The sequence below is a fragment of the Apus apus genome, chromosome 9 (assembly GCF_020740795.1).
Source record: "Apus apus isolate bApuApu2 chromosome 9, bApuApu2.pri.cur, whole genome shotgun sequence".
NCBI lineage: Eukaryota > Metazoa > Chordata > Aves > Apodiformes > Apodidae > Apus > Apus apus.
This window is the reverse complement of record NC_067290.1, coordinates 9,066,320-9,078,419: the sequence shown is the minus strand read 5'-3', so window position 1 is coordinate 9,078,419 and position 12,100 is coordinate 9,066,320. Positions and strand designations below refer to the sequence as shown.

Genomic DNA, 12,100 nt, shown 5'->3' with positions numbered 1-12,100 from the left:
GCTTGTAACACTGGACTTCATCTGATTTCCTCCTTGGCAAAATGACTACAGGTGTTTCTTCCTGCTGAGGGTTTGGCTTTTCGCTGCAGGGTGTTCCTCCTAAGACTGAAATAGCCCCAGGCCTGCTCTTTCCCTTTAAACAGAAAATAGGAAGAACCCCTGATCTCCTTTCCATGAGCATTTAAGTTTGTCATCTCAGCACTTTAATTTAAGCCTCACGCCTCAATTGTTTCCCTCTTCTTTTAACCAAAGCCCCGCTGGTGGTGGGGAGCAGCTGTGTCACTTCCCTGGCTCCCTTTTGGCTCCTTCCTCACTGATCCCCCTGACATGGGCAGCCCACCTATTTCAGCTGCAACTCTGGAGGATGCTTCCCTTTGGCTGAGCTTGGGTCAGGATGTTTGCCTGGGAGCTGCACAGAGCAGCTTATCCCTGTGATAAAAGGATGCAGATGCAAAGCAAGCTGGGCTAGTGGGGTTGGCGTGTGAGTGGTACCCAGAGCTGCAGATGCAGAGACTAGGATGCCCAGCCCCAGGCATAGATGCTGGGAACATAGGCAAAACCTGCTAGATTTAGTCTTCCTGGGTGTTTTGGTACTGCAGTGGAGCCTGAGTGTTGTTCTGATGTGTTCCCAGGGTCTTGGGTTCTTACTTACACCCTGCTGAATTTCAGACAAGAGGAATCCAGGCGAAGAAGCTTGCATGTGATGGGGGAGGAAAGGAGGAGATTTATGTGAAAAGAGCAAAAAGAGATCCAGAATCAGAGGCCAAGCGTTACCGTCAAGTTGTGCTGTTGTGTGGATGATGGTATTTTACTAGGCCTAGTGTGTATTTATAGAAGGACATAAATCATATACACATGCCCTGCTCTGAGTGCTGCACACCTTCAGTGTATGTATCTCTAATTAACCAGCCATGGAGAGGGAAGCAGGATTGGAGCCCACAACCCCGGCACTGTTCACCGACAAAGCCATGCTCTCCGTCTTAGCAATGCCTCCATTTATCTTTCCTGCAGCAGTGTTTAAAGTGAAAAGGGAGTATCAGGAGAGTTTGATAGGATCCAATTAAATTCCAGCAGATAAAATAATGATGAATTGCAGTTGAGCCCTGGCGAGACGCGATGTACATTACTGCTGTCCCCCTAGTGCGGGGAAGGAGTTGAGGTCATCAACTACAGAAAAATAGGACACAGCTGCAGCCCAAGCGCTCTTCCAGAAATGCAGCCCAGGGGAAGGTGCATGTGAGAGGGAGGGGGCGTTGTGAGGGAAATTTGGATGTGTGGGTTTGCTAGCAGAGGGCAGAGGAGCAGCCTATCTGCTGCCTTCCTTGGGGAACAGGGTCCCTCCCTTCCTTTGTGTGTTGGGTTGTGGCTGGAATGGGATTGATGTTCGATGGCAAGGGGTGTGATGGCTGTAGGGCCACCCTGCCTTGACTGGGCTGGGAAGGGCTAGTGCCCTCAGCCCAAGGAACTGGATGGCCAGTGCTGCTAGCTGACGGGTGAGCTGTGGGCTTGCTAGAACTAAATGTGAGACCTTCAGGGGAGGTGGGCACCTCACAGGGTGCTGGGCTGGTGGGCATTGCCTGTAGAGCGATGGGGCAGGCTTGCAAACTGGAGCTGTGAGAAGCACATGAGGTTGTTGACTGTTATTTGGGAAGATGACTAAGTTTTAGATGAAGAACCTTGAGAAAGGCTTGGTGAGGAGTCCTGTTGCCTGAACCACGTCCCTGCAGAAGAATACCGTGCTGAGAATAGCTGTATCCACATTGGTGGGGCTGGTGTGTCCTGTTTCAGCCCTTCCATGCTCGCCTTGTAGGCTCTTCCAGAGAGGGTTGCAAAGGCTGGCCACATTTGGTAAGGAGCTGAGCAGATCACATCTCTCTTGCTGACTCACTCAATGACATCTTTTCTCCCATCCCATTCTGTGGACCCTGCTGCATGAGCACACTTCTCCAGGTGCTGCTGGTTTGCTCTCAGGGCTGTGCCTGTTGTTTTTTGCTTCCAGAGCAAACATTCCTTTCCCATAACTTGGCCTCGCAGCAGCTGCTGTGTCACATCATGTAGAGTGAAAAGTGGTCTGATAGGAGGGCTGCTATCAGAGTTGGTGCATCCCCCTGCTCACACCAGCCCTAGTCTCCTCTCCCCTCCCATGGCTCATTCCAGATCGCTGCCAGCCACAGTCATTGATTAGCTGGGAAGTTAATAACAGTTAAGTGTTTAATGGATGTTTAGCACTGTGTTAGCTAGAGGCAGGGAGGAGCCAGCGTGATGAGACCTGCTAGCTGCCTGTGGGCTCTTGTCTGGATCGGATGGAGAGACTTGGAACCACCCCCATGGCCTGCCTCCCACCAGCTGTGGGGCCTTCAGGGCCAGAAAGTGACCGCTGCTTTGTACAGCTGCCAGGGCTGAGCTGCTGCTATCTCCCTGGCTGTGGCTGTGCCTGTGGCTGGAGAGGGCACCTTCCTGTCCATGCTATGGCAGGTCCCATCATGCTGGCTCTGGCATCCTACAGGGACCAGTGCCAGCATCCAAGCCATGGACCCACTGCCCGGCACTGCAGGGTAGATGAGAGGCTGCTGACAGACACACAGATGCCAATGACACGTTGTTCATTGAAATCTGCATTCCCTTGGTGATCCCTCCCTGCAAATGCCAGCCAGGACCACGACTGCTACTCCTGCCTGCCACTCCCCCCCCCACACAGCCCTGCGCTCCCGGCCACTCCCTGCCATGGCAAATTCAGCATCCTCAGCACCATGTCCTTTCCAAAAGACACACCATCTCTTTTGCCATTGCCCTGTTGCTGTCTCTGGGCTGGTGCAGGAAGAGTTAATTCTCTCTCTCCCTCTCCCTATTCTTCCTCCAGCCCACCTCCCAGAAGAACTAATTTCCAAAAGCAGCCGGGGCAGAGAGATGCAAATAAGCGTTTTGGACAGCTGCAGGCTGGATGCCTTCCCGAGATGCCAGGGCCCCAAATGAGACATGTCAGAGTACAAATTGAAAATGCCAATTTCACTTACGCTGCCACGTGGCTCGTCACAGCTAAATTCTGCTCCAGCACAGCCACCGCCCTCCCCAGCACGTGCTCCCTCCTGCTGCCAGGGGATGGTCTCTGCTCGCTGCTGTGGGTCTGGCCAGTTCATTGTGGTCCTGTTGGGGATGTCCTTGGGTGGGTGTAGGGTAGGGGAAGGTGAACAGATCTGGACTCCCAGCCCTGTTCTGGCTCCACCTTCCCAGGCCTAGCGGGTGGAATGTTCTGGTTGTTGTTGATGCATGTGAGGGATGTGGCTGAAGGTGCGTTGAGCTAACACTGCGAGAAGTGCCATGTCTGAGAGGCTGCATGGCAGGCGGTGGGTGGTTGGGCTCTTCCTGGAGAGGGGAGATGGTGGTGGAGCTGTTGGGCGCTCGAGAAAGGGTTGAGATTGCAGTTGAATGTCTTATGCCTTACAGCTGCTGTGTATGGTTGATGACCAGCAGCCTTCCTCTCCTGAGACGTCTGCATCTTGGGGTCCTCTACGCTGCATTTGGGTGTGGTAACCCACAGGACCACTAGCTGAAAGCTGTGGAGATGTAATCAAGGACCAGGCTTGGCCTCTCATTTGCATCCCTCCCCAGCTCATGTAGGGTTGAGGGAGGGGTGCATTGCTGTAGTCATGTCTCACATCTGGCACATGCCTCGTTTTGATGCTGATTCAGGACTGTGGCTGGTGATGCTGCCTAGTTGGGCGACACTAAGCATGGAAGGGACCAGCTTTGATGGTGAGGCAAGAAGGACCCAAGTGTCTCTTGCTTCCCACAGCCACCTTGACACACTGCCTTCCTTTGTGGTTCATGTTCCTGCCTCCTGTGGAGCGGGTCGAGCAGAGCAGACCCACCAGAGTTGTCCCTGGCAGGGGACAAACGTGCTCTGTGGGGCAGCAGCCAGGGCAGTGCTGGAGGAGAAATTGAGGCCTCCAGGTACAGCACTGGGGCTGTGAAAGGTGACACTCGGGCTGGCTGGAGGTGGTGTTAGGGCTGTGGCCAGCCTGTGGCTGGGTGAGCTGCTGCCGGTGTGTCCACTGCTCCCTAACAAACTCCAGCAACCCATGAGTCATTAATTTAATCTCTCCTGACACGCCTGTCATTTTCTTGGGCGAGGAGCAGGGAATCTCTTGCCGAAGGAGGTCATTAGCTGTCAGGGACTGTTCCGACTGCCTTCCTGCCTCTGTATCGATTAAACCTCTCTGCCCGCATGCAGAGGCTGTGCGGGGAATATTGATAGGTCTGCCGGGACTGGGGCTTGGGTATTGAGGAAGGGGAGAGGGGTGTGGGTGGGGAGGAGGCAATGGCTCGGCTGGAAGGAGCAATGGAGCCCAGCCATGTCCTTCCCAAGCTTCACTAGTGACAAGTGTGATCCCAAATGTGATCCTGAACGTCCGACTGAGTAGGGAGAGCACAGGGGAGGACTCAGATGCCTGGCAGGGAGAAGTACGTGTGTGCCACAGAAACCATCTCTTCTCTCCCATCAGCAGCAGCTTCAGACCTTTGGGTTAACGGGTTTTGGGTCTATTTAGAAACCATCTATTTTGTGTATTTATCTATTTTTGCTAGTCCAGCCTGCTGGTTTGCATGTGCTTTGTCCAATGTTTTGACCAGCAGCTGTTAGACCTGTCTGTTGGCAGCCAGCGAGTCTGAACCAGACCCCCATCCCTCTCCTCTGGGTTGATGGGAGACATCCACATAACAGGGTCGTACACCTCTCCATACCCCTCACCAGAGTGTTTCACCTCACTGATTAATGGGCTCTGCCTCCTTCTGTTCCCTCCTGCAGTATTTTTATGAAGGGAATGACATCAGTGACCTGCCAGTCAACTTGTCTGTGGTCTGGAATGGGAACTTCGTCATCGACAACCCCCAGAACATCCAGGGTGAGTGAGGGATGGGACAGGGGTGGGAAAGCAGCCTGCCCTGCCCCGCTGCCAGCCTCCAGCCCACCTCTCTCCCCTGCCCTGACCACAGTTTGCACCAGTGCCTTGGGGGAGGGAGTGATGCTCCAGCTACATTCATCAGATAGATTTATAAACAAGAGGCTTTTCTCCAAGAAGCTTTGGGAGAGAGCCCAGAGCTCTGCCTCAGTGTTGAGTCCAGGGTGCTGGTGCCTTCTGCTCTTAGAGCTTAGTCCCCCTGGGAGCTGGTGGCACACATACAGCAAGAAGGGGTAAGAGCAGGTGCCCTTCTCCCCAAAACCCTGGGGGCTGGGGGAGCTGTGCTGACCCCCACACTCCTCCTGCCATTGCAGCCCACCTGTACAAGTGCTCGGCGCTGCGGGAGAGCTGCGGACTGTGCCTCAAGGCCGACCCGCGCTTCGAGTGCGGCTGGTGCGTGCTGGAGAAGCGGTGCTCGCTGCGGCAGCACTGCCTGGCCCACGAGACCAGCTGGATGCATGCCAGCAGTGGCAACAGCCGCTGCACCGAGCCCAAGATCACCAAGGTAGGCGGGGACGGGTGGGTGGTGGTGGCTTTTGCTAGGGGACCGGGAGGGAAGATGGCAGAAGGGGGATGGGGCTTTCTGGTGGCACCTCACAGCAACCAGATCTACTCAGTGTTTAGGACTGGGCATCTCTAGTCGCCGCTTTCTTTTCCAAGGCTAAAATCCTCTCTCCAGCACCCCCGTGCACTCGGCTTTCTGGCCCATCTCCAAGATTCCTACCTCTCCTGCATGTGGGTGGAGTATCCCAGGAAAGCTGTGGCTCCAGGTTGCTCCTCCCCATGTTGCCATGCTTGTTCATCATCATCTCCCTTCTCTGACAGCTTTTATGGCCTTCACTTAATAAGATTGTTCGTATTAGTGTTCACATGCCTGTTGGGCTGGGCTCCAAGTGCATGAGGAGGGACTGGTGGGTATTTCTGCTGGATTCCTTCTGTTTACCTGCAGCTGGCCAGACCTCGCCAGTGTTAAGTACCAGAGTCTTAGCACAGGATCTGATCTGTTTGAGTTTCAGAGTTTTGTCTGATGGAAGCTGGAAACGAGAGTCATGCCTTTTCCCTGTGTTCTGGCCTCTTGCAGGGTACCAGCACTGCAGGGTGCTGGGTGGCAGCTGCATGAGGAGGGGGGTGCCCCCCCCCACCAGGCACATCCCTGCTTGTGGGAAGTGCTGCCTGCAGAGGGTTGCCGGGGGCTGGCTGTGTGCTGGCAGGAGAAGGGACCTGTTCCTGGGGGGGTGGGGTTGAGCCCCAGAGCCTGCATCCCTACAGAGAGATATGTGGTTTTGTGTAGGGCTGCAGGGCTCTCTATCCCTGATGGCTTCTCACCATGCTTAGGCTGAACTCACCATGCTTTGGCTGAACTCCCCAAGGCTGGACCCCTGGGGATGGTGGAATGGAGACTGCACTGGCTGGTCATGCCCATGGTGGCCTCGCTGTAGGCTGTGCCCTGTCCTCTTGTGATTGTATGGCCAGGGCTGCAGGTACCCACACACACCATTCACAGGAGCTTCTCCACAGCTGAGGGTGTTCAGCCTTGATAGCAGCTCTCTTGCCCAGAATAATGAAATTTTGCACTAATTGCAGGTGCAGCAGAAACAGATCTGTTAACAAGTGGGCTTGACCCTCATACCACTCTCAGTTAGTGCCCTGGGAGCTGGCAGTCGGTGTTGATGTGTGTAGCTATTGGTGTGATGCTCCTCCAGCAGGCTGCCTGTTGCCTGCTGCTTCCCACAACCCCTGTCCCACACTCCAGGCTGTGTGCAGGTGTGGAAATGGTCTAAGGAGCAGCATGGTGCAGAGCGGGCAGCATGGGGTGGTGAGGAAAAAGTCTCCTACAGTGATGTTACGAGGATCTGGAGCCTCCTTCCTGCCCAGCCCGCTGGGGTGCAAGTGTCTTCATGGATAGTGGGGCTGGGCTGGGAGTTGACCATGATTCTTAACTCCAACAGTGAAGAATCTTTTAGCCATTGCTCGCTGATGGGGACAAATGCCCTCCAAACTTCTGCAGGGTCCTGCCCGGTGCTGGCTGTGACTCTCAGAGTGAGAAACCTTTCCCTGGGAAGGGGGAACCCCTCAGCCTCCAGCATTTCCTGGCCCTTCTGCAGCCACTGGAGCTGGGAGTGAGCCCACTGCTTGCACCCACTGGAGCAGTTTGCTTGTTGATGTAAGAGGACCCTGTGAAACCAATTAGCAGAAAAGCAGCAGTGTTTGTTGGGGCCAGGAATTTGAAGGTGGAGGGGAAGAAGGGGAGGCTCACACAGTCCCTGCTTTTCTCATCGGCCCCCTTCTCTCACACACCTTGTTTAGCCATGACCTCCCAGTGCTGAGCAGCCAACGATGTCATTTCATTCCCAGGCTCGTTTCTCCCCAGACTCATGGCCCTTGTCAGCTTTGCCACGAAGGAGGAATCAAACATGCCAGAGCAGCTTCTAACACTCATTTAGAAACACCAAACAAAACAACTGCTTCTTGCCAGCTGCCCTGAAGGAGCTGATTTAGGGGGAAGACCCAGCCTGATGCTGGCTGCAGCTGCCATGATGAGCTCTGATCCCAGACTTGGGCAGGGGCTGAGCTGGTTTTAGGCAAACAGTGGTTCCCTGCAGCCCCGGAGGGTTTTGTTGCTGTGTAAATTGTGAGCTGTGCCTGCCTCTGCAGGAGCCAGGGTCCCAGGCATGGGTTCCAGCTCTGATGCTGTTCCAGGACACATCCTGCAGGTCACCTGTGTGTGTGGGGGGGCTGTCTGTGCCTGTTAGAGTGCACTGAAGGTGATCAGCCTGATTGGAATATGGGGTGGTTAACCCCCTGGTTAACCCCAGAGACGATGGCTGCATCAGGGCTGTGCAGAAACAGCCCCTGGCTCCACAAGGTCCATTGGGGATGGGGACAGCGTCCACTGCTGCGTGTGTCCCACCTTCTGCTCATCCACCTTTCCTTGCTGCAGGAGTGATATCCAGGAGTGAGCCCTGTGTGAGGAGAAAGAGGAAAAGGAGGAGGAGGCTCCAGCTGGCTCAGGCCCCAGGGTTGTAGCCACTCAGAATTGCCAGGAGTGCAAAGAGCTCACTTATGCTTGGTCACGGCATGAACATGGCTTTAGTGTGAGCCTGTCCAGGCGCTGGGCTCAGCACTGGTGGAGATTCCTCCCAGTGCTAGAGGGGGTCTCTGCCAGTGCCACAGGAGCATGAGCAGAGGAGGGCATCACCTGCAACAAAATAGTCCCTTTTCCAGGGTCAGGATACACTGTTCTCCTGGTCCCACCCAGCCTGCATTACTCTCTCCCTTACCTGCTGCCAGCAGCTGCCTTTTTCACTGCTCTGTCTCAGTGTCATCAGTGACCCAGGCCTGTCTGCGGCCCCAGCCAGGACACCCAGCTCTGTCATTCATCCCTGTTAATTCTGCAGGTGGGCGCTGGACCCCAGGGCCAACGAGCGCTGATGTAAAATTGCCTGTAATTACCTGGATGGAGGCAGCGATGAGCCCACGCCTCTGCTCATCCCTCATCCCTCCGCTGTCTGTCAGGCCACACCTGCCCACTTCATTGGGCATCATCCTGGTCAGTGAAGCATGGTGCCAGGGTGAGGTCCTCTCCCTTCCCAGCTGGCCTCAGCACAGGGTTTGCTGGCAGAGAGAAACTCTTTCACTCCTGCCAACTGTATGCAGGGACCTGGTGGAGATGTTTTCTCCTTGGAGGAAATCTTGGATGAGGGAACCTCATCCTTGGGGATGTAGGACCTGGCCAAAAGCCAGGGAGATCCATGTGCTTCCTTGCCAGCTCATCTGGAGTTGTGGCTGATGCTGCCCTGTCTCCTTCCCATCTGTGTCCTTTTCACCTGCGAGGCAGCTCATCTACAGCAGGGTGACCAAATCCCAGCCCTTTGCTTGGACACATCTGGCATCTCCTGACTTGTTCCTGGCAGAATTTGTGGATGTGACTGTCATTCAGGAAGACTTTCCTGCTCTGTGGTCTCCTTACAGACATTTTATTATCACCCATCTGCTCCTCACTGATCATGGGGGAGTAACACACATCCCACAGCTGCCCAGGCTGCAGCCTGCCAAAGTGAGGTGCTGTGTGGCTCTGCTCCTTTGGCTGATGGGCCATGCTCTCTCCTAGCTGTCCCCCGAGACTGGCCCTAGGCAAGGAGGGACCCGTCTGACCATCACTGGTGAAAACCTGGGCCTGAAGTTTGAAGATGTTCGCTGGGGTGTTCGAGTCGGCAAAGTGATGTGCATCCCCATCGAGAGCGAGTACATCAGTGCTGAGCAGTAAGTGCCTGGCAGGGGGTAGGTGTGCTCTAGGTCACCACAGGACATCAGGGACAGGAGGGCTGGCATTCGTATGCTGCCTGGGGATGCAGAAGAGGTGGAGCTGACTGGGCCGAACTGGGAGAGAAGTACCTGTAAGTGTGGTTGCTCTGGGAGGAGCCCAAAGGCTTTGGGGAAGCTGCCCCCAAGGCTGCCAGTGCCTTGGTTTCTTGTGAACCTGCTGGCACCTGCTTGGTGTTAGATCTGTCCCTTCCTGAAGCCAGTCCATCCCCAGTGTGGCACAGGGAGCATCTCGGTGTGAGGACACTGAGGGCTGCTTCCCCATATCCCTTTAGGATCGTGTGTGAAATCAGTGATGCCAGCAAGGTCCATGAGGCACGGGTAGAAGTGTGCATCCGTGACTGCTCACCCAACTACCGGGCCATGTCCCCCAAGAGCTTCACCTTTGTGGTAAGTTCTGTGCTGGGAACAGGTCTGGCACTGGGGGAGGGAAGTGATGCTGGGTTGTTTTGGGTGGTTTTCCAGATGAGTTGGAAAATCTGCCATAATTTCCCCAGGGGCAGGCAGGGATGCTCTAGGCAGGTGTTGGGTCACACTGGTTGAACTCCTCCAAGGTTGCTTCTGCTCTGCCTCTCCTGGCACTGCCAGCCCTTAGCACTGTGCCCTACCATTGTCCCACAGGTTCCTCTCCTCTGTGGCCCTTATCACCCACTTGGGACTGCTTGGGGATGCGGGGTTCGTTTCCCAGCCTGTCTGACACCAGGGATGCTCTTTTCCTTTGACAGACGCCCACTTTCTCCCGTGTGGTCCCAGCCCGGGGCCCACTCTCTGGTGGCACCTGGATCGCCATCGAAGGCAGCCACCTCAACGCGGGCAGCAACGTCTCCGTCACCATCGGGGGACGGCCCTGTGCTTTTTCATGGTGAGGAGCACAGAGGTGGTGGAGGATGGGTGATGGGCACCTCCAGAGGCAGCAGGACCCCCAGATAGAGCAGAGGCCTGGAGCATGTGCTGGGGAACCTGGAGGGACCCTGCAGACGGCCAGAGGTGTCTCCCCCTGAAACCTCCGTGTGTCAGAGGCTGCAGGGAGAGCCCAAAGAACGGGGATTTTTCTCTAAAAGTGTAAAGCCCTGAGGCATGAAGTGGATAATTTTTAGATTAGGGATGATAATGGAGCGGCTCTTTAAATATTTTCCTGCGGTAATTACTGGTTATCAGCCCTAATCGCTGCTGTTTGCAGCAGCCGCGCGATGGGAACGCTCAGGAGCTGCTCAGCCTTTCCCGCCTGCCTTTTGTTTCATTTCTTGATGTTGTGGGGTTTTTATTTCTTCTTTTTTTTTGCTTTCTCTCTTTTCCCCCTGCCCTCACCCAGCAGTTTCAGAAGGGGAGAGGGGCTGGGGGCTGACGGGCAGGATTGGCTGCCCCTGGTTCCTCCCTCCTGCCCGGGCACTGACGGGTTGCGTGTTTCTGTCCCAGGAGAAGCGCCCGCGAGATCCGGTGCAGGACCCCCCCCGGGCACACCCCCGGCGGCTCCCCCATCCTCATCAACATCAACCGGGCAGAGCTGAGCAACCCAGAGGTGAAGTACAACTACACGGAGGACCCCACCATCCAGAAGATCGATCCCGAGTGGAGCATCAATAGGTGAATTGTGGGGTACCTGCAGGGAGCTTGTGGGACACGTCGGGGGCTGTTTTCCACATGCATCACCCCTCATCCTGATGGGCACATCTCAGTCCTGCTGCAGTAGCCCCCTGGCTGTGCTCCAGGGACATGGCAAGAGGAGTGTGAGCAATGGCTTGGCACCAGGGCCCTGCTAACTCCTGGCCTGCAGTGCTCAGCCTGGCAGGGGGCAAGAGCAGAGAGCGCTTTGGGTCTGTTTAATTTCAGCTTGACATTTGGTGGTGGCAAATAAAATTAAAATATTTCCCATCGGGGGATTTTTTGAAATGTTTACATATTTTTCTAAAAGGTTTGAATTGGCTGTAGAGGAGGCGAAGGAATGCATTAAGAGCTAGAACCAAGGGAAACCTTCCCCAGGGTGTTGATGAGGAGAGAACTCCCCAGGGGCATGGCCAAGCTCTCCAGGACTGTGGGGCTTTTAACGCTAAGCTGTGGAGAAAACTTAGCAGGGCTCTGTCTGCCCTGCCACCCACTGCCTGCGTGATGGAGAATAGGGTGGCAGAGAGGACCTCCTCCTCGGGGTGCTTTTTACTGTTGGTACCCCTCAACATACCAACAGTAACCAGACCTGTCTTCAGACCCCAAACCCAGACACAGGGTGGGATGTTAGTGTTAATTAGCAGGTTTTGTATCTCTAGTTGGTCCCTGAGTCAGCTGGGATAATTTAACAGTGGTTCATGCAGGATCCTTCCAGCCGTGGTGACATCTGAATGAATAAGAGGTCCTTGGGGCATTGTGGTTCGCTCATGCTGGGGCAGATGGGCATCTGGCTTGTGAGAATGGGTGTTTTCTCCCAAAAGTGGGAGTCCTGTGCCAAGCTGCCTTTCCTAACCCATTGTCTCCATGTCTCTAGTGGTGGGACGCTGTTGACTGTGACTGGCACCAACCTGGCCACCATCAAAGAGCCCAGGATCCGGGCCAAGTACTGCAGCTCTGAAAGGGAGAATGTAAGTGTGGTGCTGGCTGGGGCTGGGGGCAGAGCACAAGGAGGAGGAATGCCATCCCTCTGCAGGGCAGAGCAGAAAGCTCATCCAGTGCCCATCAGGTGTGATGGCCTGGGAGGGCTGAGGTCCAGGAATTGCCAACCAAAGAGCAGCCCTGATCTCTCTGCAGAGCCTCTGGCCAGGTGCTGTCAGGAGACGTTTGAGATCTGAGCATGCATAACTGATGGCAAGACTGTGGGATGTCTTCAGGAT

At 55.2% G+C, this 12,100-nt stretch overlaps 1 protein-coding gene across 4 annotated transcripts in view; it reads left to right on the top strand.

Annotated features, from left to right (window-relative positions):
- Window positions 1-12,100, top strand: part of PLXNA1 (plexin A1) — a 119,258-nt gene that overhangs the window by 73,430 nt on the left and 33,728 nt on the right. For all 4 annotated transcript variants that reach the window (XM_051627384.1, XM_051627382.1, XM_051627381.1 and 1 more), the window contains exons 11-17: window positions 4,805-4,901; window positions 5,273-5,463; window positions 9,070-9,221; window positions 9,557-9,671; window positions 10,007-10,143; window positions 10,698-10,865; window positions 11,758-11,851. In XM_051627384.1, the coding sequence (XP_051483344.1) occupies window positions 4,805-4,901; window positions 5,273-5,463; window positions 9,070-9,221; window positions 9,557-9,671; window positions 10,007-10,143; window positions 10,698-10,865; window positions 11,758-11,851 (954 nt within the window). The remainder of the gene's footprint in view (window positions 1-4,804; window positions 4,902-5,272; window positions 5,464-9,069; window positions 9,222-9,556; window positions 9,672-10,006; window positions 10,144-10,697; window positions 10,866-11,757; window positions 11,852-12,100) is intronic.